This window comes from Enhydra lutris, unplaced genomic scaffold (assembly GCF_002288905.1).
Source record: "Enhydra lutris kenyoni isolate GAN:26980312 unplaced genomic scaffold, ASM228890v2 scaffoldscaffold22, whole genome shotgun sequence".
NCBI classification, from domain to species: Eukaryota; Metazoa; Chordata; class Mammalia; order Carnivora; family Mustelidae; genus Enhydra; species Enhydra lutris.
The window spans coordinates 5,259,409-5,281,773 of record NW_019154106.1 but is presented as its reverse complement, the minus strand read 5'-3'; the positions used below and the strand labels follow the sequence as shown (position 1 = coordinate 5,281,773).

Here is a 22,365-nt window from a genome sequence, read left to right as displayed (position 1 = left end):
GCTGTCTGCCCAAGAGTCTGATCCTTCTCTGGTTGCACCAGGAGTCTGGTCTCTCCTAGCTCGTGGGGTCTCCTCCCAGCTCCCAGGTGTCTTGTGACAGGCCTGTGTGCGGGAGCGGTGGGTTTGGGTTGGAGTGGGAGGAAGAATGGGGAAGAGAAGAGGGGAGACCAGTGCTATCTCCCTCCTCTCCTAGGGCAGGACCTGGGTAAATGGTAGCTGCCCACGTGCTCCTCAGGCAGGTTGGTAGGGGTGGGGTGGAGGGGACAAGCCTACACTGGGCAGCAGGTGCCTGGCTCTGTTGGGACAGCTGAAGGGAGTTACCCATGAGAAAGCGGGAGCTGCCGACGCCTATCTGGACAGGACCAAGCCTGTTCCAGAAGCTACAGCTCCTTTTGGACACTTGATTATAGTTTTTTTTTTTTTCTTTTAAGATTTTATTTATTTAGGAGCTCCTGGGTGGCTCAGTGGGTTAAAACCTCTGCCTTTGGCTCGGGTCATGAACTCAGAGTCCCGGGATCGAGCCCTGCATGGGGCTCTCTGCTCAGCAGGGAATCTGCTTCCCCCTCTCTGCCTGCCTCTCTGCCTGCTTGTGATCTCTGTCAAATAAATAAATAAAATCTTTAAAAAAAATTTTTTAATATAAATAAATAAAGATTTTATTTATTTATTTGATAGAGACCACAAGTAGGCAGAGCAGCAGACAGAGGGGCAGGCAGAGGGAGAGAAACAGGCTCCCCGCCGAGCAGGGAGACCAATGCAGGGCTTGATCCCAGGACCCCAGGACCATGACCTGAGCCAAAGGCAGAGCCCGACTGACTAAGCCACTGAGGAACCCTTGGTGACAGTTCTTGAGCACATTTAGGGTCCCGAGAATCTTCCTCCTGCCACAGTGCAACAGAGCCCGTCACTGCCAAGGGAGAAGTTCCCTCAACGGGCCCTCCCCTTCTAGGTACAGATTCCTTTTGGTCAGGTTTAGTATTCAAGAAGAGTAAGTGGTCCTGTCTTTGTCGCTTCTGTCCCCTCTTCCCAAGATTATATTCTCTGTCCTATAACACACTACTTTGTTTGGGGTTGGGGTGGGCATGCCACTCCTTCCTTCAGAAGCGACTCGGAGGGAGGAGGTGGCACCAAATGTTCTCATTGATGGAGAACTCATGGCCCATTTTAAGGACATTTCTCATCCAGATCCTGGGGGGAACCCCAGCACTGCTCTAGCCCCGGAGCATCAAGGGGCAGGGAACCTGGGTTCTAGCCCTGGCTTTGCCACTGAGGTCACTCAACCTCCAGTCCCTGTTTCTTTTTGTAAAACAATGGGATCAGACCAGGAAATCCCTAAGTGCCCTGTCCCCCTTCCCACTTTGATATTTTAACAATATATGTCCCTCCCCTCTATATTGATAGAATTCACCCTCAACCTGTTCTCTAGAAGAGGAAGCATTTGCATCTATCTGTGGGTGGCATGCCTAGTGACACAGGTGGGGTCCAGGGAGACCAGTCTGATTCTTGGTCCGCTTGGCTGGTCAACCCTTCTGAGCGAGCTGCCTGCCATCCCACGGCCAGCCACAAGTCCCACGCAGACTGCCCTTTCAGTGGTCCTAAACCATGCTAGGGTCAGGTTGGGTGACAGTGTCACGAGGGAAGTCAAGGCCAGGCCCTGCCCTTCTGTAGCCTCTGCAGCTGGGAAGGAGGGTCCTACCATGAACTCTGAGTTCCGGAGCTGACCAGAATCTATGGAGGACTCCAAGAAGTAAGAATTCAGCACCCGGGAAAGCAAAAACTGCAGGAGAAACTGCGTCAGAAATGGAGACAGGGGCACCTGCTGGCTCAGTCAGTAGAGTACCTGACTCTTGATCTCAGGGTGGCGAGTTCAAGCCCCACACTGGATGTAGAAATTAGTTGGAAAAAAATGCAGACAAATGATTAAGAAATACATATGGGTGCGCGCGCACACACACACACACACACACAGCTCACACACACTGCTAAAGGGACAAAAAAAAAAAAGTGTGCCCCTTTGATCTTATTTTCCAATCCATCATAGGCAACCCCTGTTACAGCTTCTTCCGAGTCCCTCCAAAGACATTCCATGCTTATGTCATCAAATATATTTATCTATTCTTTTAGAAACAAATTATAGCCTATCAACATTCTGCACTTTGAAAATTTTTTGCATATCAGTTCAGGAAGCTCTGCCTAATTTCTAAAATAATCATACATATTCTTTTTCTTTTTTTAAGATTTTATTTATTTATTTGGCCGGGGGGGTGGGTGCAGAGAGCCCAGAGGGAGAGTGGGAGGGAGACACAGACTCCCCATTGAGCAGAGAGCTTGACCTGGAGCCCTCACTCAGGACCCTGAGATCATGACCTGAGCCAAAGTCAGACTCTTAACGGAATGAGACCCAGGCACCCCAGAACATATTCTATTCAATGGACTCCCCTGTTTACTTAAGCGGTCATCCACTGAAGAGCATTTAGGTTGTTCATGAATTTTCATTCCAAGTAATGCTTAGGTTACTCCTGTATATACTTTCTGGTGCACACACGGACAAAACCTGTAGGGCATATTTCTAGAGCTGCTGAAGCAAAGCCTATTTGTATTTAATTTTGAAAGGAGTTGCCTCATTTCCTTCCAAGAAGTTGCACCAGTGTACAGCAAATGGGAACGTCTGTGTCCTTAAAGGACTGTCCAGCCTACAACACTCCAGTGCCATTTCCATCGAACCTAGCCACGCTCCCAGGAGACAGAGCAGGCATGATTATTACCACCTTTTTGGAAACAGGAAAGTGAGGCCCAGAGAAGTCACTAAGACTCTGATAAGGCCTGCAACAGTGCCTAAGTTTCTAGATCTCGGACTAGAGGCCTGACTCAGACGCACAGGGCGGCTCCCGGGCAGGCTCACCCAGATTCACCGATTCATCCAGATTCACCGGTGTTGACGGAGGCCAGCAGGAGGGAGGGGCGGGAGGACCCCCGTCCAGGGAATCCCAAGTCGGTCCCCAGTCGGGGCAGGAGCCCGGCAAGCGCCGGACTGGTCGCCCAGCCCAGGCGTGAACCCTCGGGCGATGCGGACCTCGCGTCCCTCCGACAGCAGGTGCCTCCTAGGCCAGCTCCCACCTCCATGGAGTCCTCCCTCCGCCCGGCCCGCATCGGCCCGCACCGGCCCGCCTAGGACCCGCCCGAGCCAGGGCGGCCCCTCCTCAGCACCAGATTTCAAAAGGGCAAAACTGTACGCGCCGAAGAAAGCGTGCCCTCGCCACTTCACCCTGCGCCCCAGACTCCTCAGAGCCGCGGGTGCCAAGAGAAACTACCTTTCAGGCCTCCACGGCCTCCCCTACGCCGGCAGCGCCCGCGCCGGGGTTTGGGGATGGGATCCGGGAGAAGGACCCAGAACCCACCGCGACGCTCCGGCGCCATCTGGCGTCCGTTCTTTTGGCCGCCGGGTAGCAGCCCGGAAACTACATTTCCCTCCGTGTCTAGCGCGTCCGCGCAGGCGTGAAGAGCCTCTCTCGTTTCCATGGGAACCTCCAAGGGTCCCAGCTGCTTGACTCTGAGGACCGCGTGGCCGTTGCTCCCCCTCAGGTGCCCTCGAGCTAGGGGTCTGTAGAGGGGCAGAGTAGGGGGCTTGAGGGGAGGAAGCCAGGCGGCTCTGCCTCCAGGGACAAGCTCCCAAATTCTCGGCGTCCGGCCGGCCGGCCGCGCGCTCCCGGGGCCTCGACGTCCTGAGGCGAGGTGGCCCGGGGAGGCCTGGCTCGGCGAGGCCAGTGTCCGCCTCCGGCCCGCGCGGCCCCGCTCGCTTCGCGCCAGCGCCGGGTCCCCGGCCGAGAGCCCGCGCGCCGCCAACAGGTACTCCCGGGGGCGCGGGCCGGGCGCTGCTGCCCGCGGGATGGTTGGCGCCGCCGCGGGGCGAGGAGGAGCGCCAGCCGGGCAGGACAGCGAGCGCGCCCGGGGCTGGATCCGGCTCTGCCCCTCACGGATCCGGACCCGGGGCCACCGCTCGGGGCTTCGGTGTCCCCCACCGCCCCCGTCAGTGCGGCCAGGGCTGGAATTCTGGGGCACCCTGCGATCGCGTTGCCGAGCGGCTCCGGCTCTGCGCGACCCGGGGAACGAGCCCCTTCCTCTCTCCGAGCGCGTTTCCTCCGCTATCACGGAGGGAGGTTGGAGGGGATGATCCTTACGGTCTCTTCCAGAGGATGTGGGGTCTTACCCGCTCGTGCAAGAAGAGGGAAAGGGAACTGGATGGTTTGAGCGACAATCTCAGCTCACGGTCTGGAGTCAGAGAAGCTTGGGTTTGTGACTCTGGGCAAAGTTACTGCATCTCTCGAGCATCCGTTTTTTCAGTTGCAAAACGGGGGGTGATGATCGTGCCCCCTCAGGTGTCGAAGACTAAATGAGATAATGTGTGTAAGTTTTTGACCCCAGGCCCGCCCCTAGTGAAATCCCAGCCGTCATTTCCGAGACTCTATAAACATTCCTTTGCTACCATGAGACCTTTCCTAAATTTTGGAGTCACTTCCTCTGCTGATGGGCAAACCCATTCTCCTAGGAGGGATGGTTAAAGGCTGATTCCGATGGAGAATCAGCTGTGGATCTCCTCCCACCAGCTGTGGTCTGGGTTCTGTTCCTACCCCACAGCCTCTAGGGAGGGGGCAAAGCCCACACTATGCAGTGCGGAAGATGCTTTCCCTTCCCGAAGATTCCTAGAGGATGTGAACACTCGAGTGCTACCATGCAGAGACAGCTGAATATGAATTATTTTTATATAACATTTACATAGGACTGGATACACACACAGAAGGAATACGTCAGAGTCCTATGCCACTGGCTTTGAGTTCAAACTTCATATTAATTGGGAAAACCCTAACAAAGAATTAAAAAAAATTTTTAAAATATTTTTATTTATTTGAGAGAGAATGAGTGAGAGAGAGCAGGAGAGAGGAGAAGGTCAGACGGAGAAGCAGACTCCCCAAGGAGGTGGGAGCCCGATGCGGGACTCGATCCTGGAAATCCGGGATCATGACCTGAGCCAAAGGCAGTCGCTCAACCCACTGAGCTACCCAGGTGCCCCCTAACAAGGAATTTTAAATTAGTGATAAAATGTATCATTTATTAAGTCTGGGAATTCCCAGTGGCTTCACAAACAAGCCTTCACTCATCCAACAGGCATCTTGATGTGGAAGCTAGGTGTTCTGTGCGTTGTTTTTGACCGCCTGTTAGGTACCTGGTTTGGTGTAGGGCGGTCTGAAGGATACACAGATGTATAAAATGATCTTTGCCCTCAAGAAAAGTCTGTAGGGGTGCCTGGATGGCTTAGTGGTTAGGGGTCTGAGTCTTGATCTCAGGGTGGTGAGTTCGAGTCCCTCACTGGGCGTCACACTGGGCATGGAGCCTACTTTAAAAAAAAGAAAAGTCTATAGAGAAGATCATTTGTGCCTACTGAACACGGACTGCAGGAGGGAAGTGATGTGTCATGAGAGAGTACAGGTGTCTGCTGTGCACATTCAGAGGCAGGAGACCCCACTGCTAAGTGGCTGTGTTATGAGAGCAGCAGGGAGCAGACAGCATTTCAGCCGGGCTTTGGAGGATGTGGACGAGGTGCATGTGTGCAGAAGTAGGGCAACGTTACTGCGGGCTCCAGTCTGGCAGCCCCTGGGGGAGAAATGTCTGGGGCCCTAACAGGATGTGAGGTCTTAGAAGGCAGGGACTGGGTTTGGTCAGGGTCTGACTCCCAGCATGGCATGTAGGCGCTGTTATTGAAGGAACGAGGGCTGTGAGTTTCCTGCAGAGATGAGCCAAGGTCTGGTCTTGTTTCGTCCTGAGACCCTTTTATTAAGCTTCCGTGCTGTCTTATAGATGTCCTTCTCGGGGAGGAGTGTGAATAGGCAGGTGATTATGGGGCATGGGCTGTATTGGTGGCAGGTTTAGTACAGTAACTGGGAGCCCGGTGAATAGGGTCTCGTGAATGCGTAGGAGGGCGTGTGAGCCTTCGTCCCTGGGAGTGAGCAGAACAGCCACAAGGGAAGGACACCTCGGCATGGCGTTGTGAAGCGGTCTTGAGGCCCAGTGATGGCTACTCCTTTGGGTCTGTTCTTGGCTCTTCTTTGTCTGTGGCCCTCTCTTCCCCAGAGAAATTTCTCGCCCATTTATGACCCACCTGGGGGTGGAAACCATGTCCACCGTGCTGAGGCCTGTGGCGGCTGCGAAGGAAGGAAGCTGGCTTCAGCAGTGCCGTCTTCAGGCTGACTTCTGGGCCCGTCCTTCTAGTCCTGCCTGGGGCTGACCCTGTGCCAGGAGCAAGCCCTGGAGCTGACCACTTGGAACAGCTGCCAGTGACCCCGGGGAGCAGAGAACTGCCTTAGGACCTGGGATAGAGGAGTCACTTGAGGACGGCAAAGCAGAGACTACTGAGAGGAGAATGGCTTGAGGACAGGGCAGACCCTCCCACGGCCTACTTAGATTCCCCTCTGGGACCTTCTGTTGCTCACGAAGGGTGAAGTCATCCTCAGAATGAGGAAGCTGGGGAAAGTTTAAGTGGATGCAACAAAGAAGGGATGGGGCGCCACTGACTGCTGATTTTGTCCCCAGATGTGGGATGGCGCAGGACTTCTGGAAGCTACAGAAGCTCCTCTTCCTGAACGGGGGACCCAAAGCGAGCTGTGACCTTGTCTCCCTGGCAGCCTGTGCTCCCAACCCTGGAGTCCTGTTCTTCCTCTCCGTCCTGCCCCTCCGGTTCGCCCCTACTCTACCGGCCACAGGTAAGTGCCTGCTGGGTGTGCCAGCATTCCTGCGTTGCTAAGTGCCACGTAAAGCTTTAATAAGTCTAGAACCTGGTGCTGGAGAGGAGGTGGTGGTCAGCGCCTGCCGTGGAGGCCTCCATCAGTCTGCTTCAGGGGCATGCTGGTCCTTTACAGCGGCCCGCGAGTCTCCCATTCTGACTTCCCCTTTCCCACCTACGGGAGCTGGGTTTTTAGGTTATAGACCAAAGAGCCAAATGGTGGTATTGAGAACAGCGATCTTTCCACTGCCTTGGCTGTCCCCGAAGGGCTGCCATCTGCCTCCTGGTAAGGTCATGGTCATAGGCTAACCTGAAAGTAGACCTGTACTCTGCTTCCTTCCCATTTCAGCCAGAGTTCCCTACCCATGTTCCTCAGTGTTCCAGCCTGGCCCAGCTGCTCTCTGTTACCAGATGTATTTGGCCCGAGTCTCTCGTTGTCATGCCCTCTCTAGACACTGCCTTGTTCCTGTGGCAGCATGTTGCTGCCCAGAGCTGGCGCTCTGCCCCCTCCTTTGCCAGATCTCCCTGCTGCCGGGTGGCCGCCCCGGGTCACTGGGATGCTCTAGGGGACCCTGTGTCTGGGCTGGGCACAGGATGGCATGCCTGGCTGCCGTTCCATGAGCCTCAGAGGTGAAGATGGAGAGGGAGCTGTGGCAGAAAGGGGCGCGCGGCACAAGCCAGGATGTAAGCAAGGCCCCATGTGCCGGCCTAGCTCATGCCAGACGTAATTGTGGGGGTGGGCAGCCCGGTGGGGAAAGGAGGATGCTTCTCGAGGCCAGAGAGACAGAGCTGATTGTATGGATCCCACAGAGTGTATGTGGCCTGGGAAGGCGTGGAACTGGGCGAGGGTGCTCGGGGCACAGCTCATGGTCCACCCCAGCAGCACTCACGGCCACGCAGCTCATTTCTGGGTTTGGTGGACTGACCCCCATCTGCCGAAGGCCTCAGGAGACCTTCACAGCTGTGGCATGAACTATATTGATAAGCTTGTGTCCCATCACCACTATCCATTTCCAGAACTTTTTCATCAACCATCCCATCTGCCCTGGTAATCTCTAGTTTGTTTTTCTTCCTTCCTTCCTCCCTTCTTTTCTTTTCTTTCTTTCGTTTTTTTCTTCCTTTCTTCCTTAGATTTACTTATTATTTTAGAGAGAGCAAGAGAAAGGGAGAGAACACGCATGAGTGGGGGGAGGGGCAAAGGAGGGGGAGAGACAGAGAGAGAAACAGATTCCCTGCTGAGCATGAAGCTGATGTGGGGCTTGGAACCAAAGTCAAGAGTCCGACACTCAGCCAACTGGGCCCCCCAGGCGCTCTTTGATTCTACTCTCTATCTCCATAGACTTGCTTATGCTACTGTGTACCTCGTGTAAGTGGAATCATCCAGCGTCTGTCATTTTGTGTCTGGCTTATATCACTTAGCATAATATCTTCAAGATTCATCTGTGCTTCTAGGATGTGCCAGAATTTCATTTCTTTTGAAGGCTGAATAATATTGTACTACATGGGGGCGCCTGGGTGGCTCAGTGGGTTAAAGCCTCTGCCTTCCGCTCAGGTCATGATCCCAGGGTCCTGGGATTGAGCCCCACATCCAGCTCTCTGCTCGGTGGGGACCCTGCTTCCTCCTCTCTCTCTGCCTGCCTCTCTGCCTACTTGTGATCTCTATCTGTCAAATAAATAAATAAATAAAATCTTTTAAAAAAAATATTGCACTGCATGGATAGGCCATATTCTGTTTAGCCATTTATCTGTTGGTGGACATATGGGTTGTTTCCGTCTTTTGGCGACTGCGAATGATGCCGTGAACATGGGTGTACAAGTATCTGTTTGGGTCCCTGCTTCAGTTCTTTAGGGCCTGTGCCTAAAAGCAGGCCTGGGAATCATATCGTAAGTCTATGTTTAACTTTCTGAGGAATTGCCAAACTGTTTTCATAGTGACCAGGAAACTTCACAATGATGCAATATCATTATCTAGATTGCCTATCATAATTACATTTCTTCAAATATCCCTAAAATTTCCATTATAGCATTTTATTTTGTTTTGTTTTTTTAAAAAAGATTCAAGACCCAGTCAGGGATCACAGACTGGTTTTAGTTGTCCTGTCTCTTGATTCTTCTTTTTTTTTCCTTAAGATTTTATTTATGTATTTATTTATTTGAGAGAGAGAAAGCACAAGCAGGGGGAGCGGCAGAGGGAGAAGCAGACTCCCTGATGAGCAGGGAGATGGATGGGGGGCTCGATCTCGGAACCCCAGGATCACGACCTGAGCTGGAGGCAGATGCTTAGCCAACTGAGCCACCCAGACCCCCCTGGAATATATGGTGGTCTTAATAGGAGTCTTACCAGAATAATTAAAACTGTAAAAAAAGAACCAAATGGACTGAAAAATCCTTTGGAGGGGCTTAAAAGAAGATTGAAGAAGGCTTGGAAGAAGAAAAGCCCATGAGTTTAAGGACGGTCTGGAGAAATGATGTCCTCTGAAAATCAGAGACAAAAGTATCGAATAGAAATTAACAGTGCCCAGTGATCTGTGGGATGATATCAAATGGTCTGACATATGTGTCCGGGGGTCCAGAAGGAGAGGAGACAGAGAATGGGACAGAAAAAAATATTTGGAAGAGAGAATGATTAAAAAAAAAAAAAATCTAAAATTTAATGAGAAACATTCACTTGCAGATTCAAAAAGCTTGGCAAGACACACATAGGATGAGCACAAAGAAAATCACACCTGGAGTGGGCACATGATAGTGAGACTGCTGAAAACCAGAAGTATAGAAGACATTTTGAAAGCAGGTGGGTTACAGATCAGGGAACAGTGATGTGGAAGAGAGCAGGATGGAAGACAGTGGGGTCGCACCTCTAACGCGCTGACAAGACTTTCTTTTTATTTTTTTAAAGATTTTATTTATTTATTTATTTATCAGAGAGAGAGAGAACCCACAAGCAGGCAGAGGCCGTGAGAGAAGCAGGCTCCCTGCCGAGCAAGGAGCCTGATGTGGGACTCGATCCCAGGACCCTGGGATCATGACCTGAGTCAAAGGCAGCGGCTTAACTAACTGAGCCACCCAAGCATCCTGCTGACAAGACTTTGAATCTAGAATTCTTTAGCCGATGAAAATACCTTGCAGTAGGAGGGAGAAGGAACAACATTTTAAGAAAAATGACAGAGGAGAGAATTTGCTGCTGGCAGGCCTGCACTATGAGAAACACTAAAGGGTGTTCTTCAGGCTGAAGGGAAATTTGGCAACTTGGATCCATAGGAAGGAATGAAGCACCACAAAAATGATAATATCTGGGTAAATTTAAAAGCACTGCTTTTTTTCTTTTCTTAATTTCCATAACAGACAAATGTCTTTTTACAGCAAAAGTAATATTATCATAAAATACAGTTTATGGGGGGCCTGGTTGGCTCGGTGGGTTAAAGCCTCTGCCTTCAGCTCAGGTCATGATCCCGGGATCCTGGGATTGAGCCCCACATCAGGCTCTCCTCTCAGTAGGGAGCCTGCTTCCTCCTCTCTCTCTGCCTGCCTCTCTGCCTTCTTGTGATCTCTGTCTGTCAAATAAATATTTAAAAAAAAATACAGTTTATGACATATGTAGGAATAAAATATAACAGTATAAAGAATGGGAGAGCAAACAAAGTTATATTAACATTCTTATATTTGCAAAATGTGAAGAAATTCATTTAGACTGTGATCAATTAGTGATACATACTATAATTTTTTTTTAAGATTTTATTTTAGAGAGAGAGAGAGAGAGAGCATGCATGCAAGTAGGGAAAGGGACAGAGGGAGGGAGAGAATCTCAAAGAGACTTCCCACTGAGTGGACGCCAGGCTCGATCTCACAACCCTGAGATCAAGAGCCAAAACCAAGAGTCAGACACTTAACCCACTGAGCCACCCAGGCACCTTGAATACTATAGTTTCTAAGGCAACCATTAAAAAATAATAAAAAGAGATATAGCTACAAAGCAAAGAAAGGATGTAAAATATAACATTAATGATACTTAATATCTTGATTATTGAATTACAATATGTAAATATAGTATTAATTATATTCAGTTCCTCAGAAGAAGGCAGAAAAAGGAGAACCGAGGAACAAAAGAACATAGGAGACAAATTTTAAAAATGTAGGGGCGCCTGGTTGGCTCAGTGGGTTAAAGCCTCTGCCTTCGGCTCAGGTCATGATCCCAGGGTCCTGGGATCGAGCTCCGCATCGGGCCCTCTGCTCAGTGGGGAGCCTGCTTCCTCCTCTCTCTCTGCCTGCTTCTCTGCCTACTTGTGATCTCTGCCTGTCAAATAAATAAATAAAATCTTAAAAAATTTTTAAAAAATGTAGCAACATGATAGACTTTTCTACTATTGATATATTGAAATCCTCACCACCCCCACCCCAGCACCTCAGAATATGACTGTACTTGGAGATAGAGTCCTTACATAGGTGCTAAGTTAAAATTAGGTCATTAGGCTGGACCCTTATCCAGTATGATTGGTGCGTTTACAAGAAGAGATTTGGGGGCGCCTGGGTGGCTCAGTCGGTTAAGCATCTGCCTTCGGCTCCGGTCATGATCTCAGGTCCTGGGATAGAGCCCTGTGTCGGGCTCCCTGCTGAGAGGGGAGTCTGCTTCTCCCTCTCCCTCTGCCACTCCCCTACTTCTGCGTGCTTGCGCTCTCTCCATCTTTCTCTCTCAAATAAATAAGTAAAATCTTGAAAAATAAATAAATCAAATAAAATTCAAAAGATTAAAATCTCACAGAACATGTTCTCTGATCACAATGGAATTAAGCTAGAAATAAATAATAATATATCTGGAAAAATCCCCAAATGTTTACAAATTAATGTATTTGTAGGGGCGCCTGGCTGGCTCAGTTGGTAGAGCACGCAACTCTTGATCTTGGTGTTGTGAGTTTGAGCCCCACGCTGCATAGAGAGATTATTTAAAAATAAAATCTTAAAAAAAGAGAAAACATATATCTTTCTTTTTTTTTTTTTAAAGATTTAATTTATTTATTTGACAGGCAGAGATCACAAGTAGGCCGAGAGGCAGGCAGAGAGAGAGAGAGAGGAGGAAGCAGGCTCCCTGCTGAGCAGAGAGCCCGATGCGGGGCTCCATCCCAGCACCCTGGTATCATGACCTGAGCAGAAGGCAGAGGCCTTAACCGACTGAGCCACCCAGGCGCCCCAGAAAATATATTTCTCTATAACTAATGAGCCAACGAAGCAAACAGTGAAGTTAGAAAATACTTCAAACTGGGGGTGCCTGGGTGGCTCAGTCAGTTAAGTGTCCTATTCGTGGTTTTGGCTCAAGTCCTGATCTCAGGGTTGTGAGATCGAGCCCTGTGTCAGGCTCTGCACTCAGCAGGGAGTCTGTCTGAGATTCTCTCTTCCTCTCTTCTCTTGGCCCCTCTCCCTCCTTGCACACTCTCTCTCTCAAATATATAAATTAAAAAAAAATACTTCAAACTGACCAAAAATGAAAGCCAGCATATCAAAATTTGTGTATTGCAACTAAAGATGTGCTTAGAGGAAAACCAATAACTTTATTTTTTTATTTTTATTTTTTAAAGAATTTATTTATTTGGGGGTGACTGGTGGCTCAGTGGGTTAGGCCTCTGCCTTCGGCTCGGGTCATGATCCCAGGGTCTTGGGATCAAGCCCCGCATTGGGCTCTCTGCTCGGCAGGAGCCTGCTTCCCCCCACCGCCCCGCCTGCCTCTCTGCCTATTTGTGATCTCTCTCTGTCAAATAAATAAATAAAATCTTAAAAAAAATAAAAAAGAATGTAGTTACATGTTACAACATGGATGGACCTTGAAAACCTTATGGTAAGTCAGAGAAGCTGGATGCAAAAGGCTACCTGTTGTTTGATTCCAGTTGTATGAAATGTTAAGAAAAGGCAAATCCGTAGAGAAGGAAAGTAGACAAGTGATTGGCAGGGGGATTGGGACTGACTGCTAATAAGCTTCCTTCTGGAGTAACAAAAGTGTTCTGGAATTAGTGGCAATGGTTGTACAATGTAGTGAGTATACCAAAAACCATTGATTTGTACCTTTTCCTTTATTTTATTTTTTAAGTAATCTCTACACCCAGCATGGGGCTTGAACTTAGGACCCCAAGACCAAGAGTTGCATTCTCTACCGAGTGAGCCAGCCAGGTGCCTCACCACCCAGATTTGTACACTTTCACATGATGGATTTTATGTATTATGTTATAGCTCAAAGAGTAAAACAAGACAAGCTAAAAAAAAAAAAAAAAAACACAACAAAACAGTTAGACCCCAAGAAATGAAATAATGAGAGCAGAGATTAGTGAAATGGAAATACACCAAGAACAAAGAAAACAAAACCAAAAGTTGGGTTCTTTGAATAAAATTAATAAAATTGATAGACCCCTAGCAAGACTGATTAAGAAAAAAAGGAGGGAAATACAAATTACCCATTATTGGGAGCAAGAGTGTGAAAAGGGGTAAAGGAGGAGAGTAAGGAAACTTTTGGGCAGATCGAATGTTCTAGATCTTCATTGGATTGATGGTTACATCAATGCATACATTTACCCAAACTATATGCTTAAAATCTGTAATTTTGTTGTAGATAAATTATATTTCAACGAAATGAAAACATTAAAAAATTCTAGGGGCAAAAAAACCCAAAAAATTCTAGGGACACCTGGCTGGCTCAGGTGGTAGCGCACGCAACTCTTGATTCCTCTGTGAGTTCAAGCCCTGTGTTGAGACTAGAGCTTACTTAACCCCCCACCAAAAAAAAAAAAAAAAAAAAAGAAAGGAAGAAAGAAAGAAAGAAAAGAAAAAAATCTACCATATTGTTATCTCCAATTCAGATCTGACAACTTGAGGATTTTTCCTCATCTTCCTTCCACATTTTATCTCCCTTTTTCCATAGTGCAACCTCTGACTTCTAACGTCTATATATTTATTCATTTTTTGGTATCCTTCATACAAAAACAGCAAAAGAGTTTTAGAATTCCTACACCATGCCATTATCAACGACAAACCTATTAAGTAAAGTTCAAGATTTTTTTTTTGGTAGTCCTTAGGAAGCCCATGAACTATATTGAGAATTTATTTGTATTCTTCTATTATTTTTTATGTGTGGTTATATCATCAATTTGATACACAGTTAGGTTCAGGTGTTAGTATTTGTAGTCAATTTCAGGATTAAAAAAAAAATCTCCTGAGATATTTTTGAATTTGTAAAATATTCATATGATTCAGGAGCTGAGACTATATCAAAAATACTTAGATCTCCCTCCCATCCTCTTCCAGCCCGTTCTTACCTACCCCCGACAGGACCTGTCTTACTCACCTCTAGTTTACTCTTCCTATGTTTCTTCTTTCAGATTTATACCTTATTTTCCCTTTTTTCCTTACACAAAGGTAGCACACTACATATTTAACAAGATATCCTAGAAATCACTTTGTATCAGCTAATGGGAATCTCTCTCTCTCTCTCGTCTTTTTTTGTTTGTTTGTTTTTATTTGTTTTTCAATAGCTACACAGGATTGCATTGCTGGGTGTATTTAATTAGCTTCCATGGATGGGAACTTAATGTGGTTCCAATGCTCTATTACAAATAATGCGTACAGTGAATAAGCTTAGGCCTGTGTTGCTATATGTCTGTGGAAGTGAATCTTTGGGATCAGTTCCTAGAACTAGCATTGCTGGACCAGAGGGCAAATGTTCCATCGTCCCACTAGCACTACCAAATTCCTTTCCCCAGGAGGCTGTGCCAGTGGTATGCTCCTACATGTTTCCCCCCAGCCTGGCCAACAGACTATACTGTCCAAGTTTTTTAGCTTTTGCCAGTCTTTTTTTTTTTTTTAAGATTTTATTTATTTATTTGACAGAGAGAGAGATCACAAGTAGGCAGAGAGGCAGACAGAGAGAGAGGAGGAAGCAGGCTCCCTGCAGAGCAGAGAGCCCGATGCGGGGCTCAATCCCAGGACCCTAGGAACATGACCTGAGCTGAAGGCAGAGGCTTTAACCCACTGAGCCACCCAGGCGCCCCAAGCTTTTGCCAGTCGTATTTGATGGTGGGTATCTCGTCATACGTTTAAGGGCGGACTGGAAAGGCTTTGAGGCTTGGGACCAAAGCTGCTGCTTCCATGTGCTGCTCGTGCTAACAGGTGCCCTGTACTTGTTCAACAAGGAAAGAGACAAACTGCCTGGATTTCTCTTGGACTCATCATGCTTGGACTCTTGTGAAACCGGTCACCATGACAGTTGACTCTTGTCCCAATGTGGGCAGTGCCAGGTGCCCTGCAGAGGTCTAGTGAAAGAGGAGATGGCCCTTCCCCCTGCCAGTACCCCCACCCCCAAGGACAGGTAGAGGACCCCTCCATCCCAGCGGAATGTAGTCAAAAGAGGGCGGCATTGAGTCCACAAGGCCATTGCACTAGATGGCACAAAGCCTCTTTTACCTTAGAATTGTCTCTAGTACAGTTAATATTTGTTAAATACGTCAGCATGAACACGGTAAGACTGCCTTTCTTATTGGTTGATTAATTAGGTAGTATAGTCACGTAGTTCAAAATTCATGTTAATAAAAAATGTCCCTTCATTCCCTATTTCCAACCCACTGAGTTACCTTCCTCTCAAAGGCAACTGATGGTTTGGATTTCTGGAGTGTCCTCTCAGAGATATTTATGCTTATTGTAGGTGAATGCACACATTTTTTTTTTTACTGAAATAGTAGCATATTGTATACACTCCTCTATAAATCTTTTTTTCCCCACCTCACTTTTCCCCCATATATCTGAGAGCCCGTTCTATTCTAGACCAGTCCGTTTAGAGCTTGCTTGAACTTTTCCGGTGTGGTGTCTGTCGTGTACGTAACTCCCTTTACCAGTGCCTTCCTGGTAGACAGGCTGCTGATAGTCTTCGTTGTTACAAATGGAAAGATCACGAATAACCTTCCATATGTTGTTACACACGCACAGTTGTATCCGTCGGTTGCATTTCTAGCTACGGACTGAATGGGATGTGCGCCTTTCTCATTGTGACAAAGGATGCTGAGCTGGCGTCCTCAAGCTGTACCGCCTTACACCCTGCACTGCGGGAGTGGCTGTGGGAGGGTCCTGGGCAGCCACCCCCCACCCCCGGAGAGCCCGTGGAGGAGCGGCCCGGGCGGTCCTGTGTGCTTCGGATGTGATGATCCTCCCTTCCCCGCACCCGAGAGGGCCTCCGGGGAGCACGCCACGGCCTGGCCCAGCGGAGCCGTGGGCTTCAAGCAGGAAGTGTAAAGGAGCCACTTCTGCAGCTGACAGCTTCGATGCGTCCCTTGCTGAGAAGGCTCTAGGAGAAGACGGCTCCCGCCCTCAAGGCCACGCAGCCCCCAGAAGTGACTTAGGTAGAGACCGGATTTCACTAGCTGACGTCTACCTCAGTGTCGCAGGCTGGACGGGACCAACGGACCCAGCAGGAAGTATGAAGGACGTGCCAAGATTCCATCAGCCTGGAGGGCCTGCTGTGGAGCCCCCCCACCCCGGGATGAAACACTCAGCAGAGGGGACCATGAAGCTCTCACAAAACAGAAACATGGAGAGCAGAGGAGAAATCCTTTAGTCTTCTTAGGGAAGGCTGCACAGAGAGAAACGGCGTGTGGTGGAGGGTGGGACGAGCTGGACCAGGAGCCACAGCAAACTCTGGGTGAGGAGAAGGAGGCATCTGCCCCAAGGGAGGTTCTGGGAAATGCCTTTTCCTTCAAGAGCCCAAGGACCAAAGTAGGGCTCGAGAAGGACCCAGGACCCCCTCGTGTCCACCCCGCTCGTTCTAAAATCCTTAGCCACAGGGCTGCCTTCAGGGAGTCTGAGTCCCCACAGTGTCAGGTCCACACCTGTCCTGGGGCAGTGTTTGAAATGCGCTTGCAGGGCCTTCTTGCTCCCAGGAGGCTCTCGAAGCTTCCGCATGGGGTTCTGACCATCTGCACCTGCCACCACTGGCCCAAAGTTGTTTTCTAGTTTAGGGCTCAGGTGAATGGACTGGAGGGCCAGCAGCCGTGTTGAGGATTGCCAAAGTCCTAGAGGTCTTGTGAACCCAAATCCACCTTAAGCCACCACTGCTGTGGCCTCGGTCTACTTCTAGAACAGTCTGGAAACCTGTGCCTTTCTTGTTTACTTGAGTTTCTTGGCGAATTAGCTCCTGAAGCCTTTGTGTTCCTAGCGCATTTGTCTGAATTTGAGGCAGATAAATACGGCCACACCTAAGTCAACAGAGAAGGGATCGCGTGACCTTCACTGGCGGGTGTGGCCCTGGTAGTCACGGCCGCGGCTGCGGGTGGCGGAGAGAATTACAACGCAGAGACAGAGGGATGCAGGAAGTGTGAGGACACTCAGAGCAGGCCAGTCCTCCCTTCCACCTCCTCCTCCTGATCTCTTCTGGCAGGTGCCACCAGCCACTTGCAGAGTTCTCAGAACTGCCTGGAAGCTGGCTCTGGTGTGGCTCTCCTGCCACTCGGCCATTCTTCCTTCTCCTTGGCTGCTCTTCCACCTTCTGGAGAGGATTTCCCGGGTGCCATCTTTGATCTTGTCTTCACGCCCCCTCCCTGTCTCTCTCCCCCACCCCCCCCACAGAGAACTCACCCATCCTCATGGGCTCGAGTGTGGGTTCCGTGCGGGCGATCCCCCTGGGCCCTGGATGCCACCTCTCCCTGACCTTGCTGCTGGACTTGCCCTCTAGGCTGCCTCTGCCTCCTGGATGTTTCCATATGGGAGTCCTGTCATCATCTTAAACTGCACATGCGTGAGCTACAGTTTGCCTGCCCTCCCAGTTTCCATTTTTCTGCTCCTGGCATCAGTCTTCTCTCACCCACCCCAGCTCACATCCTGAGTCATCTTTGACGCCTCCCCCCCCACTCCTCCCTTCCCAAACACAAGCCTTACCACCTGCCTTTGCAACAGCTCTGGTCGTTCTCGGTCCTTTGCATTCTGTCTGCGAATCCAAGGTCTCAGCACCCATGTCCTGAATATTTTTTTTTAAAGATTTTATTCATTTGCAAGAGAGAGAGAGAGAGCATGAGCAGGGGGAGGGGCAGAGGGACAAGCAGCAGAGGGAGAAGCAGACTCCCACCAACACAGGGCTCAATCCCAGGACCTGGAGATCATGACCTAAACCAAAGTGAGATGCTTAACTGACTAAGCCACCCAGGCATCCCCATCCTAAATACTTAATAGCTTCCCCTGTGGTCTCCCTGCCTGCAGTTCCTTCCCCATCTGGGCAGACAGATTCTCCAAAATGATTATTTTTATCCTATCTCCCTTCTGCTCAGCAGCCTTCTGGTACTGTCATCACCATGGATAAGGGCAGACTCCAGGCCCTCTGTCTGGTCCCAGTCCCTCTGGCTGGCCTTATCCCATAGGACGTGCCTGCAGCCATCAGATTCTTACTCACTTACAGCTGTATGACCCTGGGCAAGTACTTGACCTCGGCTGTGCCTGGATCTCCTCTTTAAAATCTCTTTATAGGAGCGCCTGGGTGGCTCAGTGGGTTAAGCCTCTGTGTTCAGCTCGGGTCATGATCTCAGGGTCCTGGGATCGAGTTCCGCATCAGGCTCTCTGCTCAGCAGGGAGCCGGCTTCCTCCGCCTCTCTCTCTCTGCTTCTCTGCCTACTTGTGATCTCTCTCTGTCAAATAAACAAATAAAGTCTTTAAAAAAATAAATTAAAAAATAAAATCTCTTTATAAAATGTGTATCATTGGGGCACCTGGGTGGCTCAGTGGGTTGAGGCCTCTGCATTCGGCTCGGGTCATGATCTCAGGGTCCTGGGATCGAGCCCCACATCAGGCTCTCTGCTCTGTGGGGATCCTGCTTCCTCCTCCCTCTCTCTCTCTCTCTCTGCCTGACTCTCTGCCTACTTGTGATCTCTGTCTGTCAAATAAATTAAAAAAAAAAAATGTGTATCATTGGGATGCCTGGATGGTTAAGCCACTGCCTTTGGCTCAGGTCATGATCTCAGGGTCCCAGGATTGAGCCCCACATTGGGCTCCTTGCTCAGCGGGGAGCCTGCTTCTCTCTGTGCCTCTGCCTGCCTCTCTGCCTGCTTGTGCACGCTCTCTCTCTCCTCTCTCTGACAAATAAATAAATAAATAAAGTCTTTAAAATGTGTATCATCATTTCTAGGGGAAGGAAGGCACTCCAAACAGTGCTGCATATGTGGGAAGCCCTGAAATGCTAGCTTTTTGCCCCAAGTTTCATAAAGCAAGTGCTGCAGTCTGTCTGCACATCTCCCCGCTGGGCACCCCCATCTGCCTCTCCTCCTTACTTTCCTCAGCCCAGTGCCTCATTCTAGAATGCTCTTCTCTGCCCACCTACTCTTCCTCACCCTTCATGGGCCACTGACCTCCCATTTTGCTTTCAATGAGCCCTTGTTTGCCACTTCCTGCATCATGACTCCGCCACTGGGCTGGATGGTGGGTGGGTGGGGCAAAGTGGGGGGGGCAGGGGGTGCGTTGGGGTAGATCAAGCCCGCCAGAGGCCACACATGGCACGGCTTCCCGAAGGGTTCATTATACTTGGTAAGTTCATCCATTCTTAATGGTACGACAACTACTCAGACCTATCATGGAGAAGAAAACAAACCTGGCCAGGGATTTTGAAGATAAAACATACAAGTAGGAAGAATATTCAGAGAGGAAGTATCTTGGGCCCGGCTCCCGCTGCCCTGAGGGGGGTCTGCATTCCTTCTGCAGCAGAAGGGTCTGAGAAGCAGGGGTGAGCAGGAGGGGTGAGGCTCTGAAGGCAGGTGGAGGGAACCACTGCAGTGGGAGGTAACTGTCCTGGGCTCCGGGTCCCCGCAGTGAGGGTCTCTAACACGCGTGCTCTCTCCCTCCTGAGGACTCAGTGTCGATACCACTCCTTGTGGCCCCCACGACGTGGCCTCTGTATCACACTGTTTTTTTTTTTTTTTTAACTTTCCACACAGGTGGATCTTGTTCGTTCAGCTGGGGCACAGGTACAGGTGGGGAGCAGGTGTGCGGGCGATGCAGTGCGACAGGTAGCCTCGGTGCGGGTCTGGCCCTGTGTTTCCTGATTGAGCAAGAATCAGCCTCAGTTGCCTTTACCTGTGAGCCGCGGCTAATACTCACCTAATGACGGTGTTCTGAGTCACGCTAGTCAGCCACGGAAGGAAGGTGCAGCATTCGGCCCAGCAGGTGGCATGGAGGGCATTTAGGAGACATCAGACCCCACCCAGCTGCACGAGGCTCTCAGCAAACATCAGATTCTCGAATGTTCCCACCGATACCATACCTTCCCACCTGCACCTACTTCCACATCCTTGCCCTCCCTCCCTTTCATGCTGGATGCTCCTGCCTGAGGCCACCCTGTCCCTGGGTCCTGGTCCTGGCCCTTGTTACTTTCTCACAAAGGCCTCACTCATGACCGCCACCTCTGTCTCCTGTGGCACCAGCACCCTCCCTCTTGGCTCACTCACTGTGTGATCATGCTGTAGCGTCACTCTATCTAAAACAAAAGACAAGGGGTGCCTGGGTGGTTCCATCGGCTAAGTGTTTTCTTTGGCTCAGGTCTTGATCCTGAAGTCCTGGGTTCGAGCCCCAGCCCCCCAGCTGTCCAGCCCTCTGCTCAGCAGGGAGTCTGCTTCGGTTCTCCTGCTCACCCCGCTTGTGTTCTCTCTCTCTCTCTCCATCTTTTTTTTTTTAAGATTTTATTTATTTATTGGGCAGACAGAGATCACAAGTAGGCAGAGAGGCAGGTAGAGAGAAAGGAAGAAGCAGGCTCCCCACTGAGCAGAGAGCCCAACACAGGGCTTGATCCCAGGACCCCGGGACCACGAGCCCAGCCGAAGGCAGAGGCTTTAACCCACTGAGCCACCCAGGCGCCCCTGTTTTCTCTCTCTCCTAAGTAAATAAATAAAATCTTGAAAAAATACATTTAAAACAAAAGAGAAAACGACACAGAAGAACCCCTCCCTTGAAGGGCAGCTTGGTGGCTCAGCCAATTAAGGGACCAACTCTTGGGGTGCCTGGGTGGCTCAGTGGGTTAAAGCCTCTGCCTTCAGCTCAGGTCATGATCTCAGGGTCCTGGGATCGAGCCCCGCAGCATCGGGCTCTCTGCTCAGCGGGGAGCCTGCTTCCTCCTTTCTCTCTGCCTGCCTTTCTGCCTACTTGTGATCTCTCTCTGTGTTGAATAAATAAAATCTTTAAAAAAAAACAAAAGGGACCAACTCTTGATTTCAGCTCAGGTCGTGGTCTCATGAGTCTTGAGATCAAGCCCCGCATGGGGGTTCTGTGCTCAGCAGGGAGTCTGCTTGAAGATTCTCGCCCTGTCTCCCCCACAACTTGCGCTCATGCATGCGCACACACGCTTTCTCTCTCTTTCTAATAAACAAATCCTAAAAAAACCCCAAAACCCTCCTTTGATCCCACGTCCCTCTGATCACCACTTTATTGCTCTGCTCCCTTTACAGTACAAGTCCCCGAAAGAGCTGGCATGCTCCCGCTCTCCACTCCCACTGCCATTCCCTCTGCGCCCACTCCAGGACTCATGGAAACTTCCTCCACATTGCCAAGTCCAGCATGCTGCCCTCGGCTTCATTTTACAAGCCTCTCCAGAGCATCGGAGACCCTGAAATGCTTTCCATGCAGGCCTCCTAGGCCCGCCCCTCCGGACTTTCCTCCAGCCTGCCACCCCCAGTCTCCTCCTCCCCCGCCTCTAAGCACAGAAGGTGCAGGCCTGTCCTTGGACCACTTCTCATCTCCATCTGTACCCACTCAGGTAACCTCATCCACATTCAGGACTTTAAATGCCACCTAAAACACGCCCACATTTACATCTCAAACTCAGAACTCCCCAGAACTCCAGACTTGCGTATCCACCACCTACTCCCCAGCTCTGCTTGGGTGTCAGGCGCAAGCTCCCGACTCCCCAGCCCTCCCCACCCCTCCTAGGTCTTTCCCATCTCAGTCATGGGAACTCTGGCTTTCCAGCTGCTCGGGCCAAAGGCTTCGGAGTTCTCCCTGGCTCATCTCTCTCAGACCCACAGCCAACTGGTCTCCCCACCCTGGCCCCAGTCACCAACAGCACTCTCAGGGCTGACCCCAAAAGCCTCCCAAGCGGTGTTGCTGCCTCTTCTTCCCCAGCCCCACAATCTGTTCTCCACCAACAGCCAGAGTGATGTTTTCAACACATAAGCTTGATTATGTCATTTATTGGCTTAAAACCCACCAGTGTCTTCCTGTCTCACTCAGATTAAAATCTAGATTCCTTATCTCAGCCTGCCTGAAAGGCCCCGTGGGAGCAACCTGCTACCTCTCTGGCCTCATTTCCCACTGTACTCCTCTTGCCCCCTCTGCGCCCTGGCTGCCTGGCCTCCACGCTGTTCCTGGACCAGGATGCACACGCTCCTGCCTTGGCACTGTGCTTGCTATTCTTCTGTCCAGAGCGCCCCCGTAGGTGTAGGGCCCGTTCCTGTGCTTCGTTCAGGTCTCCGCTGAAACGCCACCCTGTCGGAGAGCTTCCCTGATCAACCTCTCAAAGCACCCCGGGCATTCTTTGACCTCTAACCCTCATTTTGCCTACCACGTAATATTTACCTGTACATCTTCTTTATCTCCTCACT

At 50.1% G+C, this 22,365-nt stretch overlaps 1 protein-coding gene across 1 annotated transcript; it reads left to right on the top strand.

The window, feature by feature from the left end:
- The first annotated feature begins 3,819 nt into the window (after nucleotides 1-3,819).
- LOC111150021 (pistil-specific extensin-like protein) lies at nucleotides 3,820-21,663 on the top strand. The gene is made up of 3 exons (XM_022507338.1): nucleotides 3,820-3,846; nucleotides 6,586-6,755; nucleotides 21,214-21,663. Exons 2-3 carry the CDS (start codon nucleotides 6,593-6,595, stop codon nucleotides 21,558-21,560), a joined length of 510 nt encoding a protein of 169 aa, XP_022363046.1. The 5' UTR covers nucleotides 3,820-3,846; nucleotides 6,586-6,592; the 3' UTR covers nucleotides 21,561-21,663.
- Nucleotides 21,664-22,365: the final 702 nt, after the last annotated feature.

Excerpts from the sequence above, each read along its gene's own strand:
- LOC111150021 (XM_022507338.1), top strand. The coding sequence starts at position 6,593 with ATGGCGCAGGACTTCTGGAAGCTACAGAAGCTCCTCTTCCTGAACGGG. Across the intron at positions 6,756-21,213 it reads CCCTACTCTACCGGCCACAG|TACAAGTCCCCGAAAGAGCT; the intron begins GTAAGTGCCTGC and ends CTCCCTTTACAG.